General features: G+C 58.9%; 1 protein-coding gene across 3 annotated transcripts in view; it reads right to left on the reverse strand.

The window, feature by feature from the left end:
- Positions 1-2,981: 2,981 nt before the first annotated feature.
- Positions 2,982-16,305, reverse strand: part of RGS3 (regulator of G protein signaling 3) — a gene marked incomplete at its 5' end in the record, with an annotated part of 73,135 nt that continues 59,811 nt past the window's right edge. For 2 of the 3 annotated variants that reach the window (XM_084298895.1, XM_084298896.1), the window contains 6 exons: positions 2,982-4,246; positions 4,332-4,498; positions 5,111-5,172; positions 5,864-5,965; positions 9,212-9,285; positions 12,126-12,758. In XM_084298895.1, coding sequence (XP_084155021.1) covers positions 4,061-4,246; positions 4,332-4,498; positions 5,111-5,172; positions 5,864-5,965; positions 9,212-9,285; positions 12,126-12,758 — 1,224 coding nt within the window. In that variant the 3' untranslated portion in view covers positions 2,982-4,060. Of the gene's footprint in view, positions 4,247-4,331; positions 4,499-5,110; positions 5,173-5,863; positions 5,966-6,067; positions 6,223-9,211; positions 9,286-12,125; positions 12,759-16,305 lie in introns of those variants that run through there. The other variant, XM_084298897.1, reaches the window with a different exon arrangement.

A 16,305-nucleotide genomic window follows, 5' to 3' on the forward strand; every position in this document is an offset into this window, starting at 1 on the left:
ATTCTGAGAATATTTGTCTAATCAGGGGTCCAAGGAATTATTTTGCTCAGTAGAAAGCTATGTTTGTTTGGATAAGTTTATGCTCCAGGATGGGTGCCTTGGAGAAGCCCAAGAAAGTCTGTGTGGTGCTGGAGTGTCTTGGGACACGGTGCACACCTGTAAAAAAAAGGCAAATTCTTCACTAATTGTGCAGAAATGAGAGAAAGGCTTTATGCTCATCACTGCTGGCAGCTCTGACGTGATGCTGACATGCTGAACCTGAGTGCACATAGCACTGCACGTCCCCACGTGCTGCGGCTGCTCCTTTGCACGCAGACGAGGAGATGACCACAGCTGGCCCCGCTGTTGTGGGGTGGCCACGCTGCTTATTACCTTCTCCCAACAAACCTTCATCCACAACATGCTCAGCCACTTCAAATATTTCAATTTTCTATTTTCAGAGCTTCATTTGATTCTGTAAATCACAGATGACGCCAACACCCTTCTCCAGCTGCTTCAGCTGATGAAGCTCTGATCTGAGGGACACGTGAAGACCTGGTAAACCTGACTGATCAGCCTCCCAAGCCCTTTTGGTTCACCCCAGCCTCCTCACCACTTAGAGTGTGGGAAAACCATGGTGCCAAACCCACGGCTTCAGGACATTTTTACCAGCAGTCTTCACCTTTATCACCTTTAGTGTCATTGCATTTTTTTGAACCAGCCCTTCAGCACTTCCGGATCATTTTTCCCATTTTCCCCTTTGAAGTATTTCCTCGGGGCCCTTTGCCCCCTGGCTGCCGTCCCCTTGGTGAGCTTCATCCTGTGAGCACGCCGAGGGCTCCCGTGCCTGGCGGACTTTACCCTGTGTGCACACAGCAAACAGAGCCGAGCTGTGACTACCAGCAGCTGCGCAACCACAGAGTTTTAGCCCCAGGATAAATCCCTGCTATCTGCCGAGATAAGGCCCGCTCCAGCATCTCTCCTTTTTGGGAGGCAGAGATTTCCCACTGGGGATTTGCCTGTGGCAGCGGTTTTTTACAGCGCCCAGGGTGCTGCCACACATCTTGGGCAAAGGTAATGGCTTTTTCTGTGTGAAAGGCCATTCTTTCCACCCCAGCTCTACCCCCAGCCAGGTGACCCCACAAGAACAACCCCATTCATAACCCAATGTCCCACATCCATTTCCCACCCAGGTGTTACAAGTTTCTTATGCCCTTCACGCCAGAACATGAAGTCTCGGAGAAGATGGGGCAGCTCATCTTCTTCGTGACACAGAGGGGACAACGCCGGAGCTCCAGCGTCACTGCAGGGTGTGTGATGAGACACATCCTGCCACCGTGGGCCAGCAAAGGGCAGTGCCAGTCCCCAAACAAGGGTCACACACCTGATATCTCCACCTCCCACCCCAGCCCCACCTCTCCGACAGATCAGAGCATCTCCGAAGCACGTGGGGATGGTGTTTGCAGAATGACTCACGCTAACCTGAGCTGCTGGTAATAAATTCTGTTACAGCAATAACCGAACCTCCATCGCTAATGCGGGGCTATTTCCGTCTTCTCCAGGGAGCGACCCCGAGTGCCCCTATCTCCATCATTCACACGCCGGTGCCTCTGTCCCCGTTGGGACTGTCTGCAAGGAGCTTGGTGGTGGTGATGCAAAGTTGGGCACCAGATTCCTGCCCCATGTGTCGCAGAGCAGCTCCAGCCCTTGCTGCCCACCCTGACAGACAGGTTGAGACAATTCACCCAAGCAGGCGTGGTTGTGAGGGCATCACCCAGCCTCAGGAGGGGGCACATGGCAGCCAGAGGCAGCACAAGGCACTGAGCTGCGCACACTGTCCCCACGCAGCCCCCCCAAGCAGAGCAGCCCCAGGGGAAGGAGAGGAGCTGAAGACTCAGAGATGGGAACAGTGAGAGAGTTTGGAGAAGCCAGACAGGTCAGCACTGCCCCACAAGAGACATGGACACAGGGTGGTTCATGGGGCTATGGGGACATCCTGGAGCAACACGGATGTCCTGGGCCAGGTGTTGGGGCTCAAAAGAGCTGGGATGCCAGGACCCTTGGCACTGTTGCCCTGGAGAGGAGAGCTCTGCCTGGGCGATGGGGACCAGAGGACATCTCGACATCCCTACACCAGCCAGGGCCAGCAGCGCTTGCAATGAGGCTGCACCAGTGATGGTGGCCAGGTCACAGCTGGGGTCCATGGCACGGGTGCCAAAAGTCCCAGGAGAGCCCTGCAGGCATTCTGCAGCCTGGAGGCATTCTGGAGGCGATTTGCTTCCAGCCAACTCCAGAGGGTCCCTCAGCCCTGCCTCAGTTTCCCCACCTGGGCGTCACCCACTGGCTGGATAAGGAGGGAGGTGCAGATGGATCCCAAGAAGGGACTGCACATGCTGGGGGAGCTGTGCCCACAGGACACGGGCACCATGTCACCTCCATCCCCAGGCATCGTCAGCAGCCCCTCCACTCCACGAAAAGTACGGCTCCCTGAGCCACAGCCCCACAATGCCACGGGCACATCGAGCTTCCTGAGTCTGACTACAAGCAGCTGCAGCGATGGGCATAAGAAATTTTAACTATGGGACACGCCGTGACCGGCCCCTGCAGATGATGCCAAGCTTTTTGTTGCTTCTTTTGGTGTGTCCCCAGAGGGACCTGGCACTACATGAGGTCACGTAAATTTCTGGGCATTTCCTCATTCAGAGGCTCGTGCCCCACTGTGTATACACAGCAAATGCTGTCCCTGGGAACAGACTCATTTTGGGCAAAACTTTCTGTTACTGGCCTCAGCCTTTAACCCAAGAGCATCTGGCAGCTGCTGCATCATAAAAAACAGCTCAGAAATTCATGGAACTAGCCTTTTCCCATCTTTAGCTATGCAATAACAGGATTTTATGCTCCTTGGTGAAACGGGAGGAGCCTGGCTCCACCAGCACTGAGAAACATGCCATGAAGAAAAGGCTACAAGAAATTATATTCTCCTTTTATTTACCTATGACCATGACAATGTATTTTTGCTAGCTGCAGAGATGCTTCGCACTGTAAACTGGGCATCCGGACGCATGCAGTCCATCCAGCTCCGCCAGGTTCAGCAACAACCCCTGCGTCTCAAAACGCAATATTTTTATCCAGAGTAGGGAGAGCATCTGATTCACAGAGCTGCTTATCTCCATCAGCAAACCCTCTGTCGTCAGGGCAGGATATGTACACCCAGGCTCCCCCAGCGGCCCGCTGCTAGGGAACGCTTTTTTTCTTTTTGTTTTTCTTTTTTTTTTTTTTTTCAGATAAAACCTGCAAACTTAGAAAATGTTGCACGCACTCATAAAAGAGAAGGCTTCCGCTCCATGGGAGAACGCCGCCGCGACACGCACAAATATTGCACTTGTAATTTCAGAACGGGAAAGGACAAAAGGATTTCCTATTATACAGCAATGCGTCCAGCTACAGGAGGTCAATAAATAAACCAGGAGGCAAGGGGTGGGAGCAGGAGGGTCGGCTGCACCCCTGCAGTGCAGGGCAAGGACCCACCACGAGCGAAGAAAGCGCCGGGCTCCTGCAAGTTGGCTACTCTGGGGGAGCCAGGAGGCACCTCCAGCAAGGGAAGCGCAGCAGCACCACGGGGATGCTCCAGTTCAGAAGTCTTTTGTCCAGGGATGGTGCTCACTTCGGTGATGTCTTCCCCTTGCCGGAGCCCTGCACAAAAGTCTTCCTCCTCCCTCCTCCTCGCCGAGTTGGGATCACTCATCGCCTTCCAGCGATGCTCACAGCTCAGGCTTCACAGTAGTCTTGTGGGAGCTTCCCTCCTGGCTAAAATCCATGCCGGAGCCACCCTGAAGGCGTCGTACCAGCGATGGTGAGATGGGGTGGGTGATGGAGCAGTACCAGACTGCTTGGCTTGTTGGTCCCCTCAGCCTCGTGCTCGGTGGCTTCGGCTGCCCCACGCCCATCGGCCGCAGGGGTACGGCGTGGGGGCACGACCAGCAGCAGGAAGGCACGCACCCACCGTCCCCCCGGCGAGGCCACCACCGCCGGTTCCATGTAAACACACAGCTCCCAGTCTGCCCCGAGAGAGTCCTTGGGTCTACAGCGGGGAGCTGGCTTTCTTCTGGTTAATTATGTCTAAGTACAAGTCAGAGCGCAGGAAGCGGGGGTACGAGTCCTTCTCCATCAGTCCGTAAATCCTCTTCTGCGCCAGGTCAAAGCAGCTGCGGGTGATGTTCTGCAGGTTCTCCTTGGTGTGCTCCCGCGTGTACGAGTCCAGGTTCACCTGTGGGAAGGGAGAGCAGCACCGTGAGCAGCTCTGCATGGCCACGAGGCACAGAGCCACGCGCCAGGGCAGGAGCCAGCCTCACCTCCTTGCAGGACTGGATGGCGATGTACTCCGCAAAGATTTTCTTGGCCTTGGAGACCATCTTGGACTGGGATTTGATCTTCTTGTACTCCTCGCACGCCAGCCAGAACTCCAGGTTCTCCTCGCTGAACTCGGTGCGCAGGAAGGCCCTGAAGGCTGCGAGCCCATCTGCGGGACAGACACACGGCTCTACTCCCGGACAGACACACGGCTCTACTCACAGAGGTGCAACCTAAAATCCCTCCCTGCATCACCCCCTAAAATATCCCTCCCAAATTCCTGTGCAAAGCAGAGGGTGCAGGCAGCTCTGCCTGGCCTGGCAGCGCCAACGTGAGTCACACGTGTGCTGAATGCTCAGGTCTCAGCCCAGCGTCATGCACATGGAGCAGAGAAGCAGAGGCTCGGTGGGGAGCGGGGACAGTGATGGGGACAGGACCCCCCTGCCATCCCCACAGGGATGTCAGCATGATGTGGGGTGCCCCAGCTGTGATGCATGGTAGGGCAAAAAGGGGAAAGGGTCTAAAGCAGCTCCTGCTCCACAGAGCCTTGCACACAAATCGGAGCCTTTCCCTCGCCAGGAGCTCCCCCCCTCAACTCCTATAGCAAAGTCCTCCCCAGCCTGGGAGGAGAAAAATGGGTACAGGAAAAGGACAGCTCATTGCCAGCCCCCTGCTCTCCCCTAGGCACAGGAGGGATTAACAGAGGAAATCCCAGCTTTCCCCATGCACATGCCTGGACATTCCCTGGTGGCAAAGGCAAACGAGAGGGGCAAACACTCACATTTGTGCAGCAGCAGCTTCTCCAGGGACTCCCCCCACTTGAGAGCTTCCTCTGGTGCAGGCCTGCAGGAGAAGGGCTGTGTGTTGGCAAAGCTGTGGCCGCTGCCTGCCACACGCTGCCCCCACTGCCCGGGGGCAAAATCCTTTCCAGCAGCAGCAGTATCGCCGCACGCCCTGCTACAGCCAGCATCGGCACCCACAGCACACAGGCAGCCACAGGCAGTGGCTCTGCTGGAAGGAAACCTCTGCCTTTCGAGTGGCAGGAAGAAAATCTGATATACCGAGGGCTGGCTGGGCAGCTGTGGCTGGGCAAGCACTGGAAAAGCTCGGAACAATGCCCAGGAGCTGCGTGACAGCAGGGATTTCAGACTCCCCATTCAAGACGCTGCGCACAAGGCTGGGCAGGGCTCGTCTCCGGCTGCTGGAGCACCTCCAGAGCCAAGCGGTTTCCCAAAGCATCCTCCAGCCAGTTGAAAGTTTCACGTACTGGGCAAAAGCACGGAAATTTCCAGCCCGAGCTGCTGCTGTGCTACTGGCACAGGGCAGGGACCTCCCCGCTGCCTGAGGGGGTTATTCAGCCAAAAAATGTTTTTAACACAGCTCTGGCTACACGAGCTGTTTCCCACAGCCTCCCCCCAGCCAGGGTGACCACCCCGGGGGTGACACTCAGCCCAGCCGGGGCTTGTCCCCAGCCCCCCGTGCACCTGGGTGCTCCCCAGTGCCGTGCCCCACGCCCCCTGCCCGCGGCACCTACTTGAGCGACTTGAGCACTTTGTCCAGCTTGCCGGAGGGGTTGGCTCCTGGGGACTCATTTCTCCGCCGGAAAATCCCCAGCCGGTTCTTCATGTCCTTGGCTCTAGAGAAGAAGAGCGAGCGTTAGGAGGCGGGCAAGGTGGGGCGCACAGGGCACCCAAGGGTGCCAGGACCCGCCAGCAGCCTCGTCTCGCCCACCACCTACTCCTTCATGGTGTGCCGGCGCTGCAGGCTGCCGTTGTGCGGCCGCTGCACGCCCAGCAGCATCTCGGCGTGAAACTCCAACGGCTGCGGCTTGGAAAGGTCACGGAAAAAGGGCATGGCTGTCGGGACGGCGGCTCCCGGCGTGACCGGCCCGGCCAAGCGCTCGGGCGCTCTGACGCCGGCTCGGGGCCGTGCTCCTGCCCTGGGCAGCGGGTGCGGAAGTGGGAGGGCTCAGCACGGGTGCTGCGTGGCGTGGACGAGGCGTGGGTGAGCAAGGGCTGTGTCAGCCCCGCCACTGCTTTGGGCGGCCCCGCCGTTGCTGGGGAAACTCAAGGAAAGGTGGAAAAAGCAGCGCCGAGGGCGGAGAGTTGGGGCCTTTCAAGGGATGGCGGGGAAAATAATCACGGCGGGGATTTACGAGCGCTATTTATAGAGCGCGGGCGTCCTGGGGAATGCAGCGGGGCCGGCGGCGGGGCTGAGGAGGGTTCGGAGCTGAGCGGGGACGGCAGCGCTTCGCTGTGTCCCCTCTGCGGGACTGGGACCCGCTGGTGCTCACACTTGTCTGGTGCCAGCCTGGAGTGGGCATGGCTATAGGGACATCTCCGTAACGGGGTGCCTGGGACATGCTGGTGACCCACAGCACTGGCATCGCCACCCTGCATGCGTCCCCACACCGCTATCTCTGGACAGACGGACACACGTGCACATGGGCACGGGGCTCCCCGTTTCCCCAGGAAGCTGCCACCAGCACAAAGCAGAAAGTTTTGGCAGCTGCCATGGGAAAGGGCCCAGCCCTGCCAAGGCTCTCAGCGGGCAGCGGAAGGTGGCAGAGGTGACGGGGCAAGGACACACACGGACGATGCTGTCCCCTCGTGGCACAGCTCCTGCATGACACCACGGTGCACAGGGGACGCACAGGAGACATGCAGGGTGATACAGGGTGCTTGTCCTGCACAGAGGACAGTGAGGCCAGCAGGGTGGATGGAGCCTCAGGGTGGCACGGCCGGACAACCCCAGCCACCTCCCACAGGTCCCACACCGCTGGGTGCCTGGAGGAGCCACCCCTGAACATGGCCTGAGCCCCACAGTGTGCCCAGGGCTGGCTGGGGACACACAGGACATGGGAGGGTTCAAGTTGCCCCACTCTGACCGATGCTGTCTGAACCCACAGCTGTCCCCAGCTGCTGCCAGGCACCATCACAGCACTAACACGGGACAAATGGATGCAGGCGAGGAGCCTCACACTCCAAACCCCATCTGCATCCCATCACCGCCCCACCAGTAAGCCACTGCACAGGACAAGCCACCCCACACAGTTCTGAGCAACAATTTCAGCACTGTTCCCAGTTTAGCAACACGGCCACTGCAGCTGGGAGCCTGGCGGGGCTGCAAAGCACTGAGGAGCCCTTGTGTGTGCACATCCATGCGAGGGAGCAGCACACGTGGGCTGCCCGCCCTGCACAGCCCTCTGCAAGGCACCGGCCACCCGCAGCGGGCAGCTCCGCAGCGCCGGGCTGCAGGTGCTCACCGGCAGATCTGCCAGCTGCAATACGCCAGAAGGCAACACCCAGAGGAGTTCCCACATTTGAAACCTGCAAGACACCGCTCTCTCACTGCTCCCTTTGCAGATGCTTGTAAATAAGTAACAAACAGCTCAAAACCTGGTAGCATCAGCTGTGGGCATGCACAGCCCCCAGGTGCAGCCAATCTGCAGCATAAGCTGCCACAGCAAAAATAACATTTCATAAGAAATTGCTGCTTTATGTCTGGAGTCGCCCCTATACAGTGATCTGCCCTCAGCACAGCTGCGAGGCCCCGTCCAGCCCCGTTTCCCCATGCCACATCCAGCCCTGTCCCTGCAAAGCGCATCTCCTGTCCCCGCAGGGAGCTCCGCTCCTACCTTTCCAGGTATTTCTCGGAAAAGTCCACCATGGTGTGGTACATCGGGGAGCCCCCGCGCGCGAGCAGAGACGGTGCCAGAGAGGCGAGTGCCGAACCCCGGCCACTTGCACCATAAATACTCCTGGTGGCCAGCTGGCCACCCAGCCGTGCAGCCAATAGCCGGCTGGTGCGATGCGCCGCCGGCTGCCTCAAGGTGAGCACAAAACCCTCCCTGCACCCGCCCCCGGCCCCCCGCCGCCCTGATTCCCCCAGCTCACATGGGGGATGTCCCTGCTGCAGATGGCAAGGGATTTATTTTAATTTCAAGTGTCTGGAGTAAGGGGGGGGGGGGGGGATAATGAAAAGAGCTATAAATAGCCAGCTGCAGCAGTGCGTGGGAGCGCGCGGGACAACAGTGCCGCTCGCTGGCAGCTGCGTGGCCGTGAGGCCGTCGAGCCGGCGCGTGCAGCCACCCACCGGGGCAGCCGGGGCAGCTGCAAACACGTGTGGCTGCTCCACCTGCCCCGGCCACGTGCAGCGGGGATGGCCCCGGGCCCCAGCACCCTGCGGCCACGATGCCCCAATGCATCCTGCCTTGCGAAACCGGAGGCAGCTCGTTCCAAAACAGCCCTGCCGGCACGCCAGCCTCCAGCAAGCTGCAGTTGTGATCGTGGGAAGCAAAGGCCACGGCTCCCTTGTCCTTGCCTGGATCAGCTCTGGGACACCCCAAATCCTTACCGACAGTGGCAGGGCTGTGGGTGTCCCTTGCTGGCCCCCATGCTTGGGGCTGCTCCCACCATGCTGCCAGTGTGCTGCGATGCACAAGCCCCACAGCCTGTCCCTGTAGGGCGAAACCTCTTCCCGGCATGGGGCCAGCAGGAAGGAGGCCCCCAGATCATGTTTCACAACTCACACATCCTCTGACCAAACCCGGCATGGCCAGAGAGGAGCTTTGCTGGCCCCGAGGAGCTGCATCCCTGTCCCCCCAGCTCATTCGTCCCATCCATCAAAATAACACCAAGCCACGGATGCTCCCAGCCAGGCTAGGCAATGTCCCCGGAGCGCATCCCACCTCCTCCCCGAATATCACAGCTATGTGAAACCATAGCTCATGCCCATCTTTGCTGCTTTCCTCCTCGCAAAGCTTGGGTGAATGAGACAGGGGAGACCCAAAGCTTTCCCACATGAGCAGGGCTCAGCCTGGGTGTTTGACCATGGGAAGCAGCCATGGCATAGTCCGATGCCACCACAGCGTGACACTTACAGGCTCCTGCTCCTTTTCTTGCGGGAGGTCTCATCCCCTTCATCACAGCTGCATTCGGCGTCTCCTCCGCTCAGCTGTAGGGAAGAGAAAAACAGCGTCTGCATCACCATACTGGTGCATGACCGTGTAGGTGCCAAGTGCCACCAAAAAGCCCTGCCAGCATCTCCTATGAGTCCCCGTGCCCACACAGCAGCCACGTGGCTCCTTCCCGCGGCCACATCTGGCTGTAGCAAAGTGAGGGGAGCCAAGCTCCTCTCCCCTCCACCATGGGAACCTGCATCCCCCTGCCCATCACACCCCCAGCCCACAATGGACACCTCACAGGTGGTGGCCCACTTTCCCCTCTAGTACTGACAGCAGCACCTCCTGCAAGGACACCCACATCCCCCTTCCCAAAGCTCCTATCCCAGCTGGGCTGGGCACCCAAAAGAAACTCAGGGTCCCCCAGAGAGCCTCAGCCAGAACTGAACCACATCATGACAGCTTTGGGGAGCACCCAGGGGTTTCTCTCCCTGACCACCACCCTGGGGTGGCCTGGGCAAACCAAGGGGACCTCGGAGGGGCTGCAAGGTTGGGGTGGCACCAGCGCAGCCTCTGAGCTGTGAAGCCCAGGGCCAGGTATAGGGACCCCTTGGACCACCTTCGTTCAGGGGCTTTGCTACTTCACCCATTACTGAGCATGGCTGGAAGGGGCTCACGGCCAGCCCCACACCCAGCCCAGCCCCACACCCAGCCCAGCCCCACGCCGCTTGCTCAGGGCGCTTTCCAGGATCGCTGTCCCGCAGCCGTGCCGTGGGAACCAGCTGCGCAGCCCAGCGGCCCTGGGCTCGAGACTTTTGACACTTCCTTCCATTCTGCGCCCGGGTTTCCGGAGTTTATCGGCCCCAAACAATGCGGCCCCTGCAAAGCGCCTTCCCCCTGCAGATAGGGCCCGGCGGGCGGGCCGGCCAGGGCGACGCGCAGCCGGGGCACGCTTCCTGCCATTGTCCGGAGAGGCCCCGCTGCGCTCAGGGACAAAAGGCAGCAGTGGCAAACCTCGGCCCGAGGGGTCCCAGCACTCACGGCCACAATGTGCTCCTAGAACAACAGGGCCCCGACCACGGGAAGGAGGGGAGCAGGGATCCGTGGGCATGATGGTGTTAAAAGGGACAACAACGCGAGCCCCTCTGCAGTGCTGCCGGGGAATAAAACGCAGCCTGGTGGACATAGCAAGGCCACTGGGTGCCGTAGTCCTGCAGGCATTGCTGGGGCTCGGTGCTGCCGTGGGAGGGGATGCAAAGGGGAACTGTACATTGTACGCAGTGTCCTGGTCTGGGAAGCTCGGAGAGTTTCATTGGACTCCTCAAAATGCACAGAGCTCCAAAAGTCCCTCCCAGGGGTAGGTGGGGGAATGGCCGTGGCCGAAGCCCTGTGCACAGAGAGGCAGTGTGGTGGGAGCAAGCTGGGGGACCCTGGGGGAGGTGAGTTGAAGCAGCAGCCATGCAGAGCTGGACGGAGCCGCTGTAAGAACAGGGACACCCAGAGGTTCCCTTGCCAGCACTCTGTCCCCTTCTCTGCTCTGAAAAAGTCCAGTCTTATAGGCACCGGGGCTGTTTCGTTTGGAGGAGCTCAACTTGCAGCCTGGTGGCAGCCGGTGCTGCAGCAGCCCCTTGCTGCCAAGCTGTGTGCTCCCAGGCTTCATGCACAGCAGCATTGTGAAACCTGCCTCGTGCCATGCCGGCACCTCAGGAGCCTCGCCACCATCACCACCACCACCACTGCCTCTGCACCGAGCAGCACAGGTGTCCCTGCCACAAGGGCATACTTCTGTATAGGATCTGGGAGCCCCCCCAGCCCCATAATTGCTGGCACCAGCCTCCAAGAGGGTTTGGGCTTCCCTTTTGCACAGCAGCCCCACCTGGCTGGCCTGTCAGCCCTATAAGAGCTCTCACCAGCCAGCCAGGGTGCAGCATGCAATGTGGTCCTGAGCTCTGCATGGTGCTCTCAAGCAGAGTGACGTGGTCCTGAGCTGTGCAGCAAGGTCCCAAGCCATGCAACATGGTCCTGAGCTATTCAATGAGATCCCAAGCTGCACAACAAGGTCCCAAGCCATGCAACATGGCCTTAAGCCATTCAGTGCAGTCCCAGACAGCACAACGTGATCCCAAACCACGCGATCCAGCCCCGAGCAGAGCCCTACCCACAGCCACTGGCAGAGAGAAGCTGGCAGGGGCTCAGGCAGGCAGGACAGCACGCAGCCACTCTCAGTGCCTTCACCCAGGGGGATTGGGGCAAGCAGCCCTCCACAAACCCCATCTTTGCAATGGCAGGTTGGTTCCATAAATATTTGTTATGCTAAAGCTGGCAAGCTGTGCACCGGGGACATGGGGCCAGCTCCCGTGTGGGCTCTCGTGTGCCAGCACTGCTCTCCTGGTGCCTGATGCACGGCTCCTCCTCAGCCTGTTTAAGACTTGGATGCCCTGCCAGGATCAAAGCCCTGCAAGAGGCTGGTCAGGGCAGAAAGACACCCAGCTCCCAGTGTCCCTGAGCACAGCGGGGATTCCCTGTCACAGAAGGCTCCCTAGGGCCTGGCTTCTCCCTGTCCCTGCTACTGTGAGCAGCATTTCACACATGCAAACACCCATGTGTGCCTCTCTTTGTGGATCTTGGCAGGTGGTGGCTCTTGTGGGGCCCTGTGGGCTCAGGTGGCACCATGGGGATTCCCACCCCCACACCAGCACATGGTGACACCCCCAGGGTGCTGAGTGTCCCCCAGAGCTGGCACTGGGGACCTTCCTGGCCTGTTGGACACCAACTTTGCCATGGTCATGGAGAGGGGGCCCCCACATGGGGGCACCTCCACTCTGGGGACATCACTCAGCCCCAGGGCCAAGCAGGACCCGGCTGCCCCGCAAAGCCAGCACCTTCCACGTACCTTCCTGTGACCCGAGAACAGCAGGGTGAGCTGGTGGATGGAGCCACCGTTCTTGGTGAGCTCCTTCTTGAGGGTCCTGGGGGAGGGCAGGGCCCAGTGGCCCTTGGTGCCCTGGCTGTCCGAGCAGTTGAGGGTGGTGTCGGAGGTGAAGCAGTGGCTCTTGGCCTCCTGCAGCAGGCTGCCCTCGCTGTGGGTCCGGCGCCGCAGGGAGTTCTGCACGCTCAGCGTGTAGACAGGCTGGCAGCCTGACGTCTCGATCATGCTGCTGCGCTTCGCCTCGCTCCTCTCCAGGTAGTTCTCATCGCTGTCGTCATCCTCCTCCTCCTCGTCGTCCTCCTCCTCATCCTCCTCCTCGTCTTCCTCGTCCTCGCCGTCTGTGGTGCCGCCGGCCGTGCCCGCCGCGCTCTGGCTGAAGGTGCTGTCGAGCCGCACCTCGGGGATGACGAAGGCCGGCAGGGCGCCGTGCCGCTCCTCTCCCCGCTCCGGCTGCTTCTCTGCCGGGAGAGGCCCCTGGGCAGCTGCCGGTGCCTCGGCCGGAGCTGGGGCCTCTGCGGCCGGAGGAGCTTCGCCTGCAGCCGCCTTCCCATCCTCTGAGTGCATCTGCCCCGGCTTCTCAGCGTCCGTCTCCAGCATCTGCCCAGGAGATAAAGAAGGATGAAGGCAGGAGCATCCCAGATCTCTCGCTGGCCACCCTCCCATGTAGCCTCTCCACTCCTAACATCCCAACCACGAGGCTGGCCCCAAACCCTACAGCCCTAACAGTGGGGTGGGATGGCGTTGTCCCCTTGTCCCCCCCAGTATCCTGTCCCAGTCCCGCTCCCCAGAGCACCACGGCCCCCTGTGGCTATGGGGTGGCAGTGGGATGGGGCCACCCAGCTCCGTGCTCCAGCAGCACCGTGGGCGAGCGCGTTTGAAGGAAACCGGAGGTCATGGTGGGTGGCTCCACCACAGAGGCAGAGCTCAGAGCAGCATCGTTACCCCAACAGCTCCCTCGTCCCTTTGGGAGCAGCTGAGGGGCTCAGCAGAGGCAGGGAAACCCAGAAACACTCACCCAACAGCTCCAGCCTCTCCTGCCCTGCATTATTAAGGGCAGGAGGGAAGTGCCGGGCTCTGCTCATCGGCCGATTGCCCAAGGCTCAGCCCGGCCACAGCCCTGAGCAGTTCGGCCCCCCCGGCCGGGTGCCATGGCCACAGGGCTCCCCATGGCCACGCGCTGTGGCCTTGCAAAACCACAGCCGCTCCTACCAGCTCTGGTCAGTTTTTTAAGCCTTCGGGGCCGTCTTTTTCCAGCAAGCGTTGCCCTTTCAAAGGCAAAAGCCTGGGGTAGCCCAAGGGAAAAAACCTCCAAGGACTTTTTGTGAGCCGTAGGAGCCTGTGACAAGCTTCCCTGCCACAGCTGATCCTGTCCCCCGGAATTTCCCTCGGCACGGATGCTGGGTGAGCCAAACGGGCAGCACCAGCTCAGCAGGGGTGAAGCAGAGAGAAAGCCCCCACCCCGGGAAGCACAGCCCATGCTGGTGTGCTGGGACAGACACGGTTATACAGGACCCCAGGTAACAAGTCGCACAGCAAAAGCCATTACCGTACCCCAGATACAATCTGGGTGTTTTCAAGATCCCAGTGGAAAGCAGAAAGTCAGAGTTAACAAAGCCACCACCATCATATAAATCAGGTTTACTCCAAAAGGAGTTGGGAATTAGCCCATCCAGCCAAACATCCCTGTACAAAGAGAGGTGAGGGTGCAAAGACCACACAGCACCCAACAGCACCCATAGGGACCTCCTAAAGGGCCCCAAAAGTGAGCCAGTTTTCCAAAAACTGTTGAGGCTCAGCTGTCCACAGCCAGCTGCCACCTGGGTAGCACACAGGGCAGCTCGCCCACGGCTGCCCATGCCTTTGTCATCCCCAGAGCTGTCCCCTTACACCTGTGACCAGCTTCATCCCCTCCAGCCCTGACTTGCAGCAGCCAGCAATTTAGCATCATCTGAACTGCCCCAGAACAGCTGGGTTTGGGGGGAGGCACAAAGCAAACACTGGATTCACCCCATCCTTGGGGCTCTTTCACTCCCCCAGTGTAATTTCTTGCAAAAGGGGATGTTTCCAGACCTGCCGTGCAAGGACGCTATTTGTACCAGTGTGTGTTTTACTGATGCTGTTTATGCCTTATTTGTATTGCAATCACTGTCATCATTATTTCATGAAATAATTAGAGGAGAAACCCACGCAGCCCTGCAAAGCCCTCCCTGTCCCTGACAGCTCCCTATCTGTTCTGTCCTTCTGCTGAACGTTTCTGGTTGCCCACATCTGATAAGGCCCTAGAAGGAAACGAACAGGCTCCTTTAAAATGAGAGACATTTGGGAATTAAATTAAATCCCTGCACTAATTCAATCAGAGAATCTGCAGCTCTTCAGCGGCACAGAGGATGTGAGCAGGAGACTTGCCACCGAGTGAAGGTTTCATCTTGGGTTGAAAGCATCACCAGGGCTGTGAAATCCTGTCCTTGCAGAAGAGCCATGGATGAGCTCTGCTGAATGTCACCTGGTGGTGGGGAAAGGCAGGGAAGGATGGGACAGGCACGTGGTCGTGGTTGGTCAATGAGCTCAACCAGGGCTGGAGGCACCAGGGACTTCATCAGCACAGAGCCAAGGGACACCTTGCTGGGCAAGGCCGGTTTGGGACATTGCGGACAGAGCTACTACCAGGCTTCCTTCTCACCGTCATCATAGACAAGGGGTCCAGGAGGAGGCAGGAGATGGAGGCAGTGTTGCTGCTGTCTCAGCAGGGAAGGGAAGGGGACATCTGTCCTTACAACTTAAGGACTCTGCTGAAGCACCCCAAGGTATTCCTGCAGCAAGGGTCCCTCTCCCTTGGCCAGCATCAGTAGCTCAGGGGCCAGCAGCCAAAACCTGGGTCTCCCCATCCACAACATCTGTGTTCTCCTATCCTCAGCAACTTGGTCTCACTGCCCTCAACATCTGGGTCTTCCATCCTTGAAGTCTGCATCCTCCTGTCCACCATATCTGGGTCTCCCTGTCCTGAGCCAGGGAGGCTGAGGAGTTTCCCTGCCTCCTCCCCAGGGGGTCTCACACATCACTCTTTCAGTTTCTGCTTCAGACTTCATTGCCAAGGCAGCATGTCCCAAGAAGGGGAAGAGAAAGTAGAAGAAAGAACTGCCTCCAAGCCCCAGCACAGCTTTCTGGGGTAGTGTTAGGGAAGAAGGCTTGCTCTGAGATCTACCGAGTCCCTAATATTGATTACCCCGTTGACCAAAACTCAACACACCTCAAAAAAGCCAGATTTCGTCCTGCCTATTCCAGCATCTTCACCTCTACCCGCTGCCTGGACTCCCTCTGCCTTTGAGCAACTCTTCGGTCACTGCCACGGAGGTTTTCCTGATGCCGAGATGAAGGAGAATGACTGCAAACCTCTGCTCTTTGGTCTGCAATTTGATCCAGTTTTCCTGGTTGCTGCTGCTCTGACGCCAGCAGAGCGACCTTCAGCCAGCAGATGTGGGTTTGTCAGCGCGGCCTCGACTTCTCCAGCACTTCTTTAAATAACATGCCCTTTGTGGTGGCCCATGGCTGGGACTTCCAGCTGGGAAAACACCGGCCACAGTGACAGCACAGCTGTGAGATGAAGCCTGTGCTGGCCTTCCCCTTGTGCTGCCAGTTCTCACACATTACCAGAAGTGCTGTGATATCTGACAGCCCTAAATCCATGGCTACGGGAGGTCAGGGGATTTTTTTGAGGGCCTCAGCTTCTTATTTCAAAACCTTGTGCTCCTCATGACGATGGAGATGCTGTGGCTCAAGCAAAGCCTGGACACAAGAAAACTGAATTCAGCCTTTCCTGGCTCATGATGTGGATGCTCAGATTTGTATTTACAATGTGCATCTTCCTCTTGCGATAACTGCAGTGCCCTGTGCCCAGGCGGCTCCTCAACAAAAATCAGGATGGGAAAATAGGGAGGTCCCTGCAGGTACTACACTGTTGGACACTGAGCAGAGCATGAGAGCACAGAACATGCTGCTCCAACTGCGCTGGAGCTCCCAGGGTACTGCTGGAGGAGCTGCTCCCATGGGCTGCCTCTGGACTGCAGCATCCCTGTCCTCCTTCAGTCCCATGGAAGAACTGCTCTGATTCCTGCTCCCCTTAATCCTACCCTTGTTCAAAGGTGCC

Source organism: Netta rufina, assembly GCF_964035555.1.
Source record: "Netta rufina genome assembly, chromosome: 20".
Classification (NCBI taxonomy): domain Eukaryota; kingdom Metazoa; phylum Chordata; class Aves; order Anseriformes; family Anatidae; genus Netta; species Netta rufina.